At 45.3% G+C, this 16,761-nt stretch overlaps 1 protein-coding gene across 2 annotated transcripts in view; it reads right to left on the bottom strand.

Annotated features, from left to right (window-relative positions):
• Nucleotides 1-16,761, bottom strand: part of gfra4a (GDNF family receptor alpha 4a) — a 316,518-nt gene that overhangs the window by 25,650 nt on the left and 274,107 nt on the right. For both annotated transcript variants that reach the window (XM_061894914.1, XM_061894913.1), the window contains one exon: nucleotides 880-1,219. In XM_061894914.1, the coding sequence (XP_061750898.1) occupies nucleotides 880-1,219 (340 nt within the window). The remainder of the gene's footprint in view (nucleotides 1-879; nucleotides 1,220-16,761) is intronic.

Raw genomic sequence — 16,761 nt, 5'->3', positions numbered from 1 at the left:
GGGGGGCTTTACGTAGGGGTCTGTCAGACACAGGTCACTTGTCTTCAGTTTGTCACATGCAGTGGACGTGGGCACTCATTTGGGCACAAAATTCATTCACTCCAATGTATGTGTGTTGCCCACTTGCTTGTAAATTGATGAAAACGCCAGTGTTTTTGTTTTTAGGTGGCTTGGTCATATCAAATTAAACTTATAATTTGTTTATTACAAAATGTAGATTGAAACATAAAAGGTTGACTATGTCGAATTACAAGAAAAACAACAGAAAAAGAATTCCAGCAGTCGATTGCCAGACCGTTGCTAAGTAAAACGGGCCGTTGCTAGGGACTCCGCTCTGAACAGAGGACAGCAGAGGAGGACTGTTACCTTATGTGTGCGAGTGTGTGTCTGCTGCGCAGCCTGTGGAATGGTGAATACACGCACAGCGGAGGGAGGGATGAGAGGGAAGCCGACACTACTATATCGTGTGTGTCCCTTTTTCGGCGGATTTTTCCGCAAGTGCAGATAATTTTGTCAACTTGTAATGTAGTAATTTTGTGAGTTTATTTAAATTTGCTTTCTCAAATTTTGATTTAAGGGGGCAAGACATGTATTTAAGGGGGCTCTCCCCCCTCTTGCCCCTGCGTAGAGCCGGCCATGATGTGTATATATATATATATATATATATATATATATATATATATATATATATATATATATATATATATATATATATATTAGTCCGTACCACCCATCCTTAATTTCAGTACAGTTAAAACTTAAAACTTCTCCATGTGCAACATGTCCATCAATGCACTTTGTACCGTGGATGACATAAACACGTAGAGGTGAGACCGAAGGTGATCAAGCTGAGAGCTTCCAGAACAAGCAGAGACGGACCTGCACACGTAGTCGGCCTTGCAGACCCTCAGCTGGGCCAGGCAGCTGGGCTTGTCCTTGTCCTCGTAGGAGCACGTCGGCACGATGGTCTGGCGGCGGCGCTCGGCACACGCCGTGTCGGTGCACGGGCAGAAGAGCAACTCGTGGGTGTAGTCTGCCGGCACGCGGTCGAAGAACTTCCTGAGCGCCTTGCTGCACTTGGGCCGGTTGCAGGGCCCGGAGCGGGCGGAGGGCTGGATGCAGGACGACACGTACTCCGTGCGCAGCTTCTGACATGTCTCGTCTATGTTGCACGCCTTCGCGGCGTCCAGGCAGCGGTTGACGGCGGTCACTTCTGACTCTGAAAGCAGACAAGAGAAGATTGCAAATACCTGCATATGTTTAGCAATGACTTCACGGCTGGGCTGCAGATGCTGTTGACTTGACACCCTCCCTTCTGACACCCTCACCTCTGCGGGCGGCGTCTTCCTGCTCTAATGTGAGCCAAAAATGTATGCGCGATGGATATGCTAACTAATAAACGATGTGCGGATCGATACTGGGATAACAATACGACACATACCAGATCTGAGCCGAGGATGTCGTTGTGGCTTGTGCAGCTTTTTGAGACACTCGTGATTTAGGGCTCTATATAAATAAAGTTTGATTTATTGATTGATTGATATTTGATCTTTACACTCTAAAATCGACTCTTCAATCAAAATATCGACTGTTGATACCTTAGTTCAGGGGTGTCCAAACTTTGTCCACCAAGGGCTGTACACTGAAGAGTCAAAGTATGTGTTGATATTGATATTGTTTTAATTTAAAAAAATGTAAATGTTAAAAACATGTACTGTGTAAACTTTGTATTATAGATCTGTGGTCCCCAACCTTTTTGTATCCGCGGACCGGTCAAAGTTTAATGGGGTGAATCCTTTTTTTTTCTTTTATTCTTTGTCATTAAAAAGGGACGTTTTTGTGGTTGGTGCCCTAATTGTAAGTGTACATTGTGTTTTTTATGTTGATTTTATTATTTAAAAAAAAAAAAAAAGTTTTTCATTTTTTTTAAATTTTTTATATATTTTTTTAATTAAAATGAATAAAAAATTCTTCTGCTGCCCGGTACCAATCGGGCCACGGCCCGGTACCGTGCTGCGGCCCGGTGGTTGGGGACCACTGTTATAGATGACCAAGTAAATTATTAATATTTATTATTTACAATATTTCAGCTTTTTCCTAATTTATTTAGCTTTTTTCTCACATTTTTTATTTGTGTTTTTCCATATGATGATAATTTCCATCCATCCATCCATTTCTACCGCTTTTTCCCTCTGGGGCCGCGGGGGGCGCTTGTGCCTATCTCAGCTACAATCAGGGTGAAGGCGGGGTACACCCTGGACAAGTCGCTACCTCATCGCAGGGTGATGATAATTTCATGATAATGAAAATAATATTAACAATATGGTTGTTTAACTGCATAAGCTGGTCCGTCCAAAATGATGTCTGTACAAATAACTCAGTTACACATTTAACAGTGTTTATAATGATGGTTGTCATATTTCCAAATAAGTTCATAAGCTAGTATTACTTTATTTTTTTAATTAATTAGGAAACATTGTTTATGTTTTATTTTCATCTTGAAAGCTTCTAATATTTTAGATCAGGTGTGTCTAGCACAGAATGTATAGTCATCTATGGGGACTTGGGGGCATTTTGATATTTTTTTTATTGAAAAATAAATAAATAAAAATGCTAAAAACAGTATTATATATATTTAAAGGCAAAACTTTGTGTTATTAGTGACAAACACAACATGGAAAGTGTATAAATGTTGCATGCAGCCAGGCTCTAATGGTTGAATATTTCATTCTGCTGGGTTAATGCAGACTGGCATAATCTGAAAAATAGTCTCTTCCTTCTCTGATGGTCCGACAACCGCCTCTACCATCCACGTCCTCCCCAGTGCCCTCACCCTCCACCCGGACTGCCCACCTCGGTGCCCCCACCCGACTTCCTCGCTAATGAGCCATGCGAGCAATAACCACATTTTGTTTATGTTCCTGCCTACTCCATCATGGCCCCCCCAGTGACCCCTTCCAGTCAATGCGGCCATGATGACACCGGGCGTCCTCTGGCAGGTACGCTGCTCATTAGTGTGTAAACCGCCTCGAGTCGCATCTCCTGGCGAGCGCACCTCTCCGCATATGAAATATGGATGGCCTGGGAACGTAAGCTAACAAGTCGTCGCAGAGCTCCAGTTACTCCCGACTTAGCTGCGCGGCGGCTGAAATGACAAAGTGTGGCGGGCAGGCCGGTCGCTCTTGAAGGAGGAGGATTCGCAAGTTTTTAGGACCCATGTCGACACGCATGTGGAATCACGCCAACGACCATAACAAAAATGAAAAATCGTCCTACATGGCAATCATTAAAATGTTTTGTAATGTAATCAGTGATATTTGTACTGTTTTCTGGCAGAGTGAAATAACGTGTAGAAATATTCTTTTACAAAATGTTCTGAAAAAAAAAAAAAAAAAAAGAGATGGTTAAAACATTAACTTGTACAACATGTAATGTAGAGAACATCAGAAGCATTTATTCAGGTACAAATATCACAGATTACGTGACGATCAGAGCACGAGCGTGACAATGCACATTTTGTATTATTAATGAGTGAAACTGCAATCCTAAACGTGATGTAGTTTTGACTCGGGGGTTCACATTGGGTTCAAAGATTTTGGCCAGTGGCCAGCCTATCTACAGTATTGAGGGGATTTTTACCTGACACATCAAATGTGACACATTTCTGGCGTTCACAATCCCCTTTAGTCTCCAGAGGGCAGTGGAGCATTGTGAATTTCTTAAAGTGTTTTTGATGCAATAATCGATAAAAAAACAAGCAAATCTGAGTTTTGACCCAGGGAAGTCAGGGTTAGTAAAAAAAAAAAAAAATCTGCATCCCAAGGACGCGCTGTCCTTTCTGATTTCAAAGCGTAAAAAGACACAAAAAGTGCTTTAACGCCAACAGCGAAAAGGTTCAGAGAATCTGGAGAAACCACTGCACGTAATTCAATGCCTGTGACCTTCTATCCCTCAGGCGTTACTGCATCAAAAAGTGACATCAGTGTGTAAAGGATATCATCACATGGGCTCAGGAAGACTTCAGAAAACCACTGTCAGTAACCACAGTTGGTCGCTACATCTGTAAGCGCAAGTTAAAACAAAGTTATGCGAAGCCAAAGCCATTTATTAACAAATGCTTCGCTTGGGCCGGGCTCATCTAAGATGGACTGATGCAAAGTAGAAAAGTGTTCTGTGGTCTGACGAGATCACATTTCCCAATTTTTTTTAAAAACTTTGAACGTCATGTCCTCTTGGCCAAAGAGGAAAAGAACCACACCGACTGTTCTTGGCGCAAAGTTCAAAAGCCAACATATGTGATGGTATGGGGGTGTAACTTACACATATGTGATTGCACCATTAATGCTGAAAAGTACATACTGGTTTTGGTGGAGCAACACATGTTGCCATCCAAGCAAGGTCTTTTTCATGGACGCCCCTGCTTATTACAGCAAGACAATGCAAGGCCACATTCTTCATGTGCTACAACAGCGTGGCTTCATAGTAAAAGAGTGTGGGTACTAGACTGGCCTGCCTCTAGTCCAGACCTGTCTCCCATTAAAAATGTGTGGCGCATTATGAAGTGTCAAATACGACAACGGAGACCCTGGACTGTTGAACAACTTAAGCTGTACATCAAGCAAGAATGGGAAATAATTCCACCTGAAAAACTTCAATAATTGGTCTCCTCAGTTCCCAAATGTTTACTTAGTGTTGTTAAAAGGAAAGGTCATGTAACACAGTGGTAAAAATGCCCCTGTGCCAACTTTTTTGCAATGTGTTACTGCCATTAAATTCTGAGTTAATGATTATTTGCAAAAACAAATTACGTTTTTTCAGTTCAAACATGAAATATCTTGTCTTTGCAGTCAATTCAATTGAATATAAATTCAAAAAGATTTGCAAATCATCGTATTCTGTTTTTATTTACCATTTATCTGCCAACTTCACTGGTTTTGTATATACATATACACATATACATGTACATATATAAATATATATATATATATATATATATATTTATATATATATATATATATACAGTATATATACACACACACACACACACACACACACACACACACACACACACACACACACACACGTATATACATATACACATCCATCCATTTTCTACCGCTTGTCCCGTTTGGGGTTGTGGGGGGTGCCGGAGCCTATCTCAGCTGCTTTCGGCGGTAAGTGGTTTACACCTTGAACAGGTCGCCACCTCATCGTGGTGTTGCTGGGATTAAAGGCCTCTTCTTTTCTCCTCCAAACATATTGCTGGGTATTGTGGCCTAACAGCTCAATTTTTGTTTAATATGACCACAGAACTTTCCTCCAGAAGGTCTTATCTTTGTCCATGTGATGTCAGATGAAACAAAAATTTAACTGTTTGGCCACAATACTCAGTATTATGTTTAGAGGAGAAAAGCTGAGGCCTTTAATCCCAGGAAAACCATACCTGCCATCAAGCATGGTAGTGGTAGTATTATGCTCTGGGCCTGTTTTGCTGCCAATGGAACTGGTGCTTTAAATGGGACAATGAAAAAGGAGGATTACCACTAAATTCTTCAGGACAACCTAAAATCATCAGCCCGGAGGTTGGGTCACGCTAGAATTAAGGATTTAGAATGGCCTTCCCAAAGTCCTGACTTAAACGTGTGGACAATGCTGAAGAAACAAGTCAATGTCAGAAAACCACCAAATTTAGCTGAACTGCACCAATTTTGTCAAGAGGAGTGGTCAAAAATTAAACCAGAAGCTTGCCAGAAGCTTGTGGATGGCTACCAAAGGCGCCTTATTGCAGTGAAATTTGCCAAGGGACATGTAACCACATATTAACATTGCTGTATGTATACTTTTGACCCAGCAGAATTGGTCACATGTTCAGTAGACCCATTATAAAGTCATAAAAGAACCAAACTTAATGAATTTTTTGTGTGTGCTACAATCACTCTATCACAAAAAAATAAGAGTTGTAGAAAGTATTGGAAACTCAAGATAGCCATGACATTATGTTCTTTACAAGTGTATGTAAACTTTTGAACACAACTGTATATATATATATATATATATATATATATACGTGTGTGTGTGTGTGTAACCCATATGGAAATATAGTGTCACTAATATATTCTCATATTATTTATTTCTAATCTATGGTGTGCCAAAGTCATTTTGGTCACTTAAAATGTTAAATTATGATGTGTCAAAGTCATGTGTTAACTACTGGGTTAAACTGATGATACATGTACATAGCACGTTATTCACACATTGGCCAGAACAGGTCGCATGCGCCTTTTTTATTCCAGTCACTTCTTCACTGAACGTCAGAGTGAAGGCACGACTCATATCGTTGTATTTCAAAGACAAGGTTTATAAGTTAAAATACTTGTTACTTCTCAAACCGAGTGTTGGAAAAGCAGCAGAGGTTTGCCGGGTTCCAGTGGGAGTTGGATTTCTGTGCTTTGTGCTGCTAAGAACTCCAATTGTTTTTTTGTGTGATCCTGAAGTCTGGTTCCAAGCTGGACTTGAGTATGATGGCGAGCCAGTACCAGTGAGTGAGAGTCTGCGGAAAGGGAGCGTTTGGATGTGGTGTGGCCAGCTGCATCGGTCTCCACACTCTGCAGTGACCTATAGCTGAACTGATCCACCATCAGAGTCGCAAGTATCGAACCAAATCAGTATGGAATAACGGATTACAATAGAACTAAGGATACCCAACAAAGGAATATAGACAGTGTTCACTTCAGTACTACCCGGGTAGAATTCAGATTTAAGAAGGACATTTCTTCTATTTTTCTATTTTTGATTTTTGAAACAGAGCTCTATTTTTATTTTATTTTTGGGGGGGTATTTTCAATTCAAAAAGCACTGTTCATGTGTTGTTGTTATTATTGTGCAATAAATTTACTAGCAGCTGTTTTGTGGTCCACTAAGTACAAAACGTCTCGTTTCGAGTCTCTCAATTATACGGCCAAGAACCTAGTCATCTTAATTGTTGTTGTGGGAGGGCATTGTGATTAGTGCACTGCAGGAGTGAAAGTCAACACCGCTGTCCAGGGTGCTGAGACAGAGCGCCATCAGACAGGGGCGGGGCATGTACTGACTGCGAGACACAGCTGACAGATGATTAGATTGCACTGGTGGTACGTGTTGAACTAATCATCTGCCGTCTTTAACAGTGAGCAGCCGGGTGGTGGAGAAGAAGGAAGCCGAAAGAGAGAGACTGAAAAATCCAAACAAAAACTGTATTGTGCTGATCATTAAAAACCTCGTTGTAAACTCGACACGCTTGGTCTTAACGTGTAATTGTGGAACCGCAAGATAGCGACTTCTACAGCTGGCGCCCAACGAAAAAAAATAAAAGAGGAGACAATGTCAACGCCGAGCCCAATAGCGGCGCTGGGGCAGCTTCTGGCGGAGGTGTCCACGGCAAACCATCGCCAAATGAAGGCGATGCAGGAGCAGATTGCGCAGCAGAGCCAAATACTGCGAGCGATGACCGAAAGGTCCGGAGCGGTGGCACCCGTGGCAGCGAAGCCAGCATTGGCGGCCGTGGGGATGCACCGGATGGCGGAAGCGGAGGACCCACAATCATTCATGGACATGTTTGAGGCCACGGCGGGAGCATGTGCGTGGCCGGAGGAGGAGTGGGCTGTGAGGCTGTTGTCGCTGCTGGCGGGAGAGGCGCAGCGGGCGGCGCTCAGTTTGCCTCCTGTGTCCCGGGTAAATTACCGGGACGTCAGACGAGCGGTGCTGGACAGAACGAGCGGATCGAAGGAGGATCACAGGCGCCGTTTCCGGGCACTATGGCTGGGACAGGAGGAGGGGTCGTTCGCCCTGGGACAGCAGCTGAGGGACGCGGCGACACGATGGCTGCAACCCGGACAGGTTGGTGATGTCATAGAGATGATAATACTGGAACAATTCTTGGAAGCGATTCCGGCGCGGACGTACGCTACCACCGTCCACAGGACTTGGCAGCAGCGGTGGCGTTGGCGGAGGATCACCTGGCAGTTCACCGCGAGAGGAGGAAGGAAGAAAAGGCAGCGGAAGAAGTGCAGCGTCCAATCCCGGCGCCGCGCAGGTGGCGTGTGCAGCTGGCCCAGGGAGCCCAGCCGTGGCCATCTTACAGCAACATTTTGCTGACGTGTTCTCCCCCCTGTCAGGCCGAACGACCCTCACCCAGCATCACATAGAGACCAGTCCAGGTGTAAGGGTGAGGTCTCGGCCGTATAGGCTACCCGAACACAAGCGCAAAGTAATTCGGGAGGAATTAAAAGCCTTGCTGGAATTGGGGGTAATAGAAGAGTCACACAGTGCATGGTGCAGCCCCATAGGTCTCGTAGGGAAGAAAGATGGGTCTGTGCGGTTCTGTGTAGACTACCACAAGGTGAATGATGTGTCACGTTTTGACGCTTACCCAATGCCCCGGGTCAACGAGCTCCTGGGCATTGCTTGTTTTTTCACGACACTGGATTTGACTAAGGGCTACTGGCAGATTCCCTTGTCTACAGAGTCCAAGGAAAAAACGGCGTTCTCCACTCCGGAAGGTTTATACCAATTCGTGACCCTTCTGTTCGCCTTGTTCGGTGCGCCTGCTACTTTTCAGAGACCGATGGACCGGGTACTGCGGCCCCACGTGGCATATGCTGCTGCCTATCTGGATGATGTTATGATCCAGGGGAAAAACTGGGCGGAGCATTTGCAGAGAGTGGGGGCGGTACTCGAGTCCCTGAGGCAGGCGGGGCTCACCGCCAACCCAGCGAAGTGCGCGGTTGGCCGGAGGGAGGTACAGTATCTGGGGTACCACTTGTGGGAAGGTCAGGTGCCGCCTCAGATGGACAAAACCGCGGCAGTTGCGGCCTGCCCAACCCCGAAGACGAAAAAGGAGGTGAGGCAGTTTTTGGGGCTGGTGGGTTACTACCGGAGGTTTGTCCCCCGGTTTGCGGACCTGACCAGCCCACTAACTGACCTCACCCGAAAAGGTGCTCCAGATCTGGTCCAGTGGACGGAGCAGTGTCAGCAGGCATTCGAGAAGGTAAGGAAAGCACTTTGCGAGGAGCCAGTACTGCACATGCCTGATTTTTCCCTCCCATTTTTTTTGCAGGTGGACGCGTCGGGCAGAGGGCTGGGTGCTGTTTTATCCCAGCAGAAGGAGGGCAACGACCACCCCGTCCTGTACATCAGCAGGAAACTCTCAGAACGAGAAAGTCGATACAGCACGGTGGAGAGGGAGTGCCTCGCCGTCCGGTGGGCGGTCGGTGGCCTCCGGTACTACCTGCTGGGACGCCTGTTCAGCCTCTGCTCGGACCACAAGCCCCTCCAGTGGCTCCACCACATGAAAGATGCCAACGCGCGGATCACCCGTTGGTATCTCGCTTTACAACCCTACAATTTCAGAGTGATCCATAGGCCGGGAGTGCAGATGGCCGTGGCGGACTTCCTCTCCCGCTCTCATGCAAGGGGGGGAGTAGGCGTGGCCGGACGGTGTCCCGGCCTAAGTCTGGCGGTGGAGGTATGTGGGAGGGGATTGTGATTAGCGCACTGCAGGAGTGAAAGTCAACACCGCTGTCCAGGGTGCTGAGACAGAGCGCCATCAGACAGGGGCGGGGCATGTACTGACTGCGGGACACAGCTGACAGATGATTAGATTGCACAGGTGGTACGTGTTGGACTAATCATCTGCTGTCTTTAACAGTGAGCGGCCGGGTGCTGGAGAAGAAGGAAGCCGAGAGAGAGAGACTGAAAAGTCCAAACAAAAACTCTATTGTGGTGATCATTAAAAACCTCGTTGTAAACTCGACACGCTTGGTCTTGACGTGTAATTGTGGAGCCGCAAGATAGCGACTTCTACAGTTGTACTAACCTGCTATCCTACAGTAGGTGTGCTACACACTTGGCGAGCCAGCCAGGAGGCGCTGTGATTCCGAATTCACACTGTACATACAATACAGAACAGCTCTGGCACGTTTGTTCACAATTTTGTAATACCTCTGACTTTACACTTGAAATATGGATGTCATTAAGGCTGAAAACATTGAGGCGCCCAGTTCAGTACTGGTCAGTGGCATGTCTGGTACTGAAGTAGATGAGGAGGTATTTGACTTTTTGAAACAATATGGGTCCATTTAAAGAGTGGTTAAAATTGACAGTTCTGATGCTAAATTCCCAAATTCTGTTATTGTTGAATTTAAATCTGGTGAAGGTGTTAGTGTTCTTGCACGTGATTTAGCATATAACAGACCTTCTTCAGATGACAAAATTAGACACTATGTGCAACTCTTATCTAGTGTTTATGCTGCTAATGCAGGTTCAAACATAACCATATTCTACCTGTGTGAGCTTGAAGGCATGGCAAAATTGAGTGGCACAGACTTTGACAAAGTCCTGCGAGACGAGTTGGCCAGAATTGAAGAAAGCCGGCCAGCTCAACAAGATGAGGAGGTTGAGCACCAAACCCCTTAGTCTACTCCTCACAAGAGTGGAGTTGAACCGGCGTCTGTCCAGACCCCAACTCAGTCCACTCTAAATGTGAATGAGGTCCCACTTAAACAAACCCTGCATAGTGGTGCCAGATCACCCTTTCAGCTACCACCTGACCAAATTAACACACCTGATATGCAGAGAATGGTCGTGGAGCATATTGTAAAGAGCAGTGACATGTCGTCAACACACCATGCCAGGTTGAGGCCTTTCTCTGGGAAAACTCCCTGCCCCAGCCTGGAAGTCGATTATGACAGTTGGCGTAGTAATGTCGAGTTCTACTTCAGCGATACCACAATCCCAGACAAGCAAGTGGTCAGAAGGATTGTAGAAAGTCTCCTTCCTCCAGCTGTAAATGTTGTAAAGCATCTTGGGCCCCAGTCAAGCCCACGCTACTATTTGCATGTTCTTGACTCAGCCTATGGTACTGTGGATGATGCTGATGAGCTCTTTGCAGTATTCCTTACCACCGACGCAGAGCCGAGTGAAAAGGCTTCTGCTTATTTACATCGCTTACAGTCAATACTGAGCAAAGTAGTCAAGAGGAATGGCATTCCTCGCAGTGACGCAGACCGGCAACTGCTGAAACTGCTCTGCAGGGGATGTTTCAACAATAGTTTAATCACACATCTTCAGCTGTCCCAACTGCAGAAGGATGCCCCACGCTCCTTTTCCGAGTTTTTGCTCTTAGTGAGGACGGAGGAAGACAAGCAGGCTGCCAGATCTCGTCGTATGAAGCAACATGTTGGATTTCACAAAGCTAAAGTGCAGTCTAATAATGTGAACGTGGACAACTCTGATACAGATGAGAGAGACATAGCAGCCGCTGCTGTAAAGGACACCTATAATGAGGGTACGAAGAAAATACAAAAAACAACTTGCACAACTTCAAGCCCAGTTGGCAAACCTGAAAGCATGCATGGATGAATCTTCCACAAAGGCTACCTCCAAGGGAGCTAATCCGAAGAAACCCAAGGCAAAGGAGCCTGAAACAGAGGCTGTCCGAAGAAGCAAAAAGAAACCACGAGCATGGTATTGCTTTAACTGTGGCGAAGATGGACATACAGCGCCAGTGTGTCCCAACGAGTCCAACCCGGAAGTTGTTGAGGCAAAACGCCAAAAACTCAAAGAGAAACAAAAGCGGTGGGACGAACAAAGCAAACAGGATTTTTAAATCCTGTTAATGTTGAGGAGCAAACAGGAACAAAGACTAACACCAGCTCCAAACAAAATGTTTCAACTTATTCTCCCAATACCAAGCACCAATCTAAAATACCAAAAGGTATAATTGGCAACACATGCATCAGTGATGTGACTGTGTCAGGTGTAAAGTGTTACTGCCTTCTTGACACAGGGTCTCAGGTGACCACAATTTCTAACTCATTCTACACAGAGCATCTGTCAGAACAGCCTATCCAGCCATTCAATCTTCTTGATGTGGAAGGTGCTAACAGTCAGTCAGTCCCATATTTGGGTTACGTAGAAGTCAATATTGGGTTGCCAAAGGAGTTTATTGACACTGCACCCGAAGTGACCACTTTATCATTAGTTGTTCCTGATCAACGCTTCAACAGTGACCTGTCTGTTCTAATAGGGACCAAATTACTTGACTTTTTATATAATGAAGAATGCCAACACAACACTCAAAAGACCACTTCAACTGTTCATGGCTACAAACAAATTCTCAGTGCACTTGAATTCAGACAAAAGCACTGGGCAAATAGGTCTAATGACACTCAAAAGGAAACAACAGCAAGTTATTCCTGCACATGATAAAGTCCTTGTGGAAGGCCAGGTCAATGTCAATCCTGCAAATACGGGGAAATTGGCAGTTCTGGAGCAGCTAAGAAAGTCTGTCTTACCTGGTGGCATTTTCGTTGACTTTTGTCTCGTCACTTTGCCCCAGCAGCCTCAGCACAAGTTGGCTGTTTGGCTGAGAAATGAGACAGTACATGACATAACACTACCCACAAACTGTGTTGTCGCAGAACTACATGTTCCTGATAAGATTGTTGAAAAAAGTCCATTACCTGACAAGAATGCAGATACTGTGAACTGTTGTAGAGCAACGTCTTCTCCAAATCAGTCCACAACACCCTGACGTTTGACTTTGGCAATTCTCCTCTACCATAGGAATGGAAAACTAGAGTCACAGAGAAACTCAATGGTTACTCTGATGTGTTCGCACATCATGACCTTGATTTTGGTCATGCCACCAAAGTCAAGCATCGTATCGAGCTCAAGGACGAGAAGCCTTTTAAACAGCGTTCAAGACCCATGCATCCCAATTACTATGAGGCTGTGAGGAAACACCTTAAAACACTGCTAGAAGCTGGTGTGATACGGGAATCCGAGTCACCCTACTTGTCACCCATAGTCGCTGTAAAGAAAAAAAACGGTGATGTCCGACTGTGCCGATTACCCTAAGTTGAATACACAAACCATAAAGGTTGCTTATGCATTACCAAACCTCGAAGAAGCATTCTCCGCCCTCACCGGGTCACAGTGGTTTTCCGTGATGGACCTCAAGTCCGGATACTACCAAATTGGTATGGAAGAGAGTGACAAAGCCAAGACTGCTTTTGTCTGTCCCCTGGAGTTTGGGAGTTCAACCGTATGCCCCAGGGGATAACCAATGTGCCGAGTACATTTCAGCGCCTAATGGAGAAATGCATGGGTGACATTAACTTGAAAGAGGTGCTTGTTTTTCTTGATGATCTAATTGTGTTCTCTGCCTCCCTGGAGGAACACGAGGACAGGCTTCTGCACGTCCTTCAACGGCTAAGATAATATGGTCTCAAAGTCTCTCTGGAGAAGTACAGATTCTTCCAAACGTCTGTACGTTATCTTGGACACATCGTCTCAAGAGCTGGTGTCGAGACTGATCCCGAGAAAGTCATTGCACTGAAAACGTGGCCAATGCCAAAGACCCTAAAATAATTGAAGTCCTTTTAAGGCTTCGCCGGCTATTATCGCTGCTTCGTCAAGGACTATTCTAAAATAGTGAAGCCACTAAACAGTCTCACTTCTGGCTATCTACCTCTCAGAAAAGGCTACAAGATGACGACATGTAAAGGGAAATATTTTAATCCAAAAGAGCCGTTCGCAGAACGATGGACACCTAATTGTCAGGACGCTTTTGAATGCATCATAGAGAAACTCACATCTTCTCCCATCCTGGGGTTCGCAGATGCAAAGCTCCCCTATAAAATGCATACGGATGCCAGTACTACTGGTTGAGGAGCTGCTTTATACCAAGAGCAGGACGGCCAATCAAGGGTCATCGCCTATGCCAGGCCTTTCATCTAGTGAGGCAAGATATCCAGCACACAAGCTGGAGTTTCTAGCTTTAAAATGGGCAATCCTAGAGAAGTTCCAGGACTATCTCTATGGTAACAACGTCACTGTGGTAACGGATAACAATCCGTTAATTTACATACTCACCTCAGCTAAGCTAGATTCTGCCAGTTATCGATGGCTAGCAGCCCTTTCTACGTTCAATTTCAACATCAAGTAACAGGGCTGGAAAGAGCAATCAAGACGCCGACGGTCTCTCCAGGCGACCGCATGGAATGTTGGTTGATGATGACGCTTCACTGGAAGAAAGAGAGAGAATAAAACGGTTCACCTCACATCATCTATCATCGTCGCCTGACCATCTAAACTTACCTGAAGACGCAGTTACAGCCCTATGTCATCGACACCTGATAAGGGAAACCGACAACTTACCTTCCATCACGTTGGTTAAATCCCTGGCTCTCAACGCCGATGCTGTTCCAGACCTCTACAGTAATGAAGAATTATTAGGTCATGTGACGGTACCCATCTTCAGTGAGGATGACCTCCGAGAACGACAGGAAGCTGACTCTGCCATCAAGCATGTTATTCATCTGTTGGAATTTGGATGCCCAGTACCTCGGAACATCGGTCCTAATTCTCCTGAACTCAAACTTATGCTCAAGGAGTGGAAGCGCCTAGAGATGAGAGACGGTCTTCCTGTACAGGAAGCGGAAATGTGAAAAGAGAACAATCTATCAACTCATTCTTCCAGAGTCCCTCAGAGTCACTGTACTCAAGTGTCTCCTTAAAGACATGGGACACATGGGCATGGACCGTACCATTGACTTAGTAAGGTCAAGATTCTATTGGCCACGAATGGCTGCGGATGTTGAGCACAAGGTCAAAACCTGTGGCCGGTGTGTTAGGAGGAAGACTCCGCCTGAGAAAGCAGCACCCCTGGTCAGTATCCAGACAAGTAGGCCAATGCAATTAGTCTGCATGGACTACCTATCACTGGAGCCTGATTCCCACAATACCAAGGATATTCTGGTCATCACAGACCACTTTACAAAAGACGCGGTAGCCATACCCAAGAAAGATCAAAAAGCTACTACTGTTGCGAAGTGTCTGTGGGAGCAGTTCCTGGTTCACTACGGCTTTCCTGAATGCCTGCACAGTGATCAGGGAAGAGATTTCGAGTCCCACACTATCAAAGAACTTTGTGCCATAGATATCAAGAAAGTGAGAACCAGTCCTTATCACCCGGGGGGAAACCCGGTTGAACGGTTCAACCGCACAATTCTTGGCATGTTGGGTACAATGAAAGAAAAAGAGAAGAGTCACTGGTGTGATTTTGTTAAACCACTCACACATGCCTACAACTGTACCAAAAGCGAAGTCACCGGGTTCAGTCCCTATGAGTTAATGTTTGGGAGACAACCCAGGCTTCCAGTCGATATTGCATTCAACCTACCTGTCAGGGAAGGAACACCAGTATCTCACTCCCAATACGTGCGAAACCTCAAGTCTCGACTGGAGGAGAGTTATCAAACAGCCATTGAAAACTCCCAGAAGTTTGCTGAGAGGAATAAGCAGCAGTGGAATAAACAGGTCAGAGAGTCTACACTTGAAGTGGGAGATAAAGTACTGGTGAGAAAGGTCCGTCTGAAGAACAAACACAAACTCGCTGACAAGTGGGAGTCTGCTGTGTACAGTGTCTTACAACAGATTGGAGACTTACCTGTTTACAAGGTCCAGCCAGTGGATGAAGATGGTCCAATCCGCACTTTACACATGGATCTTCTGCTGCCGTGCGGACAATTGGTTGAAGTCAAGGATGAGGAACTCAATCAGCCAAGGCCGATTCGTCGTCCCAGGATAAGACAAAGTTCTCCTCCGGTCCAAGAAGAGGAAAGTTCTGAGTCTGAAGAGGAGTACACAGTCTTTCCTGAGGAAACCTCAGCTCTCACTGAGAAAAGTTTTACAGAGGTCTATGACATCCCTAAACAGCTGGTTGTAGCTGACAACCCTCCCACAGAAAAGGAAGTGGGCGAGACACTACGAACCCAGTCACAAGTGGAGTCCTTTGCTGGTAATGAGTCTGCGTTGCCAGTTGAAGAAGAAAAGGAAATTCCAGAAGTGGTTGGAGATCACCAGTTGGAGAGCAATAATGAACAACCACCTCCTAAGGAAGTTGCAGTCTTGCCCAAGCCAGACAATGTAATGGAAGATGATGATGTACCCTTGCTGGGTCTGACTGTTGAGAGTAATGAAAATGGAGAACCGGGAAATGACACTGAAATTCCAGAAGCTCAAGATACTCAAGCCGAGGAAACCGACTTACCTGATGGCTGTGGTGAAGGCAATATTGTACGCCGATCTGTAAGGTCAAAGCGGCCACCAGATTGGACTACCCACAGTTGGGTAAACCCCTCATCTCTTTTGCGCAGTTTCAATCACGCACTCATTTCCTTTGGTGACTACGACAGTCATGAGGTTATAGCAATTTGAGTCAAGATGTTATAGCACATGAAGGGACTCATGCTGATTTAAGGGGGGAGTGTGTAGCCCATACGGAAATATAGTGTCACTAATATATTCTCCTATTATTCATTTCCAATCTATGGTGTGCCAAAGTCATTTTGGTCATTAAAAATATTAATTCATAATGTGTTAAAGTCATGTGTTAACTACTGGGTTAAACTGATGATACATGCACACAACACGTTATTCACACATTGGCCAGTGGAGGTCGCATGTGCCTTTTTTATTCCAGTAACTCCTTCACTGAACGTCAGAGTGAAGTCAGAGTGAAGGCACGAGTCATATCGTTGTGTTTCAAAGACAAGGTTTATAAGTTAAAATACTTGTTACTTCTCAAACCGGGTTTTGGAAAAGCAGCATAAGATAGCCGTTCCAGTGGGAGTTGGATTGCTGTGCTTTGTGCTGCTAAGAACTCCAATTGTTTTTTTGTGTGATCCTGAAGTCTGGTTCCAAGCTGGACTTGAGTAT

Source organism: Nerophis ophidion, linkage group LG03 (assembly GCF_033978795.1).
Source record: "Nerophis ophidion isolate RoL-2023_Sa linkage group LG03, RoL_Noph_v1.0, whole genome shotgun sequence".
Lineage (NCBI taxonomy): Eukaryota > Metazoa > Chordata > Actinopteri > Syngnathiformes > Syngnathidae > Nerophis > Nerophis ophidion.
The sequence above is the reverse complement of the archived record's forward strand: the minus strand, read 5'-3'. Positions and strand labels throughout refer to the sequence as shown.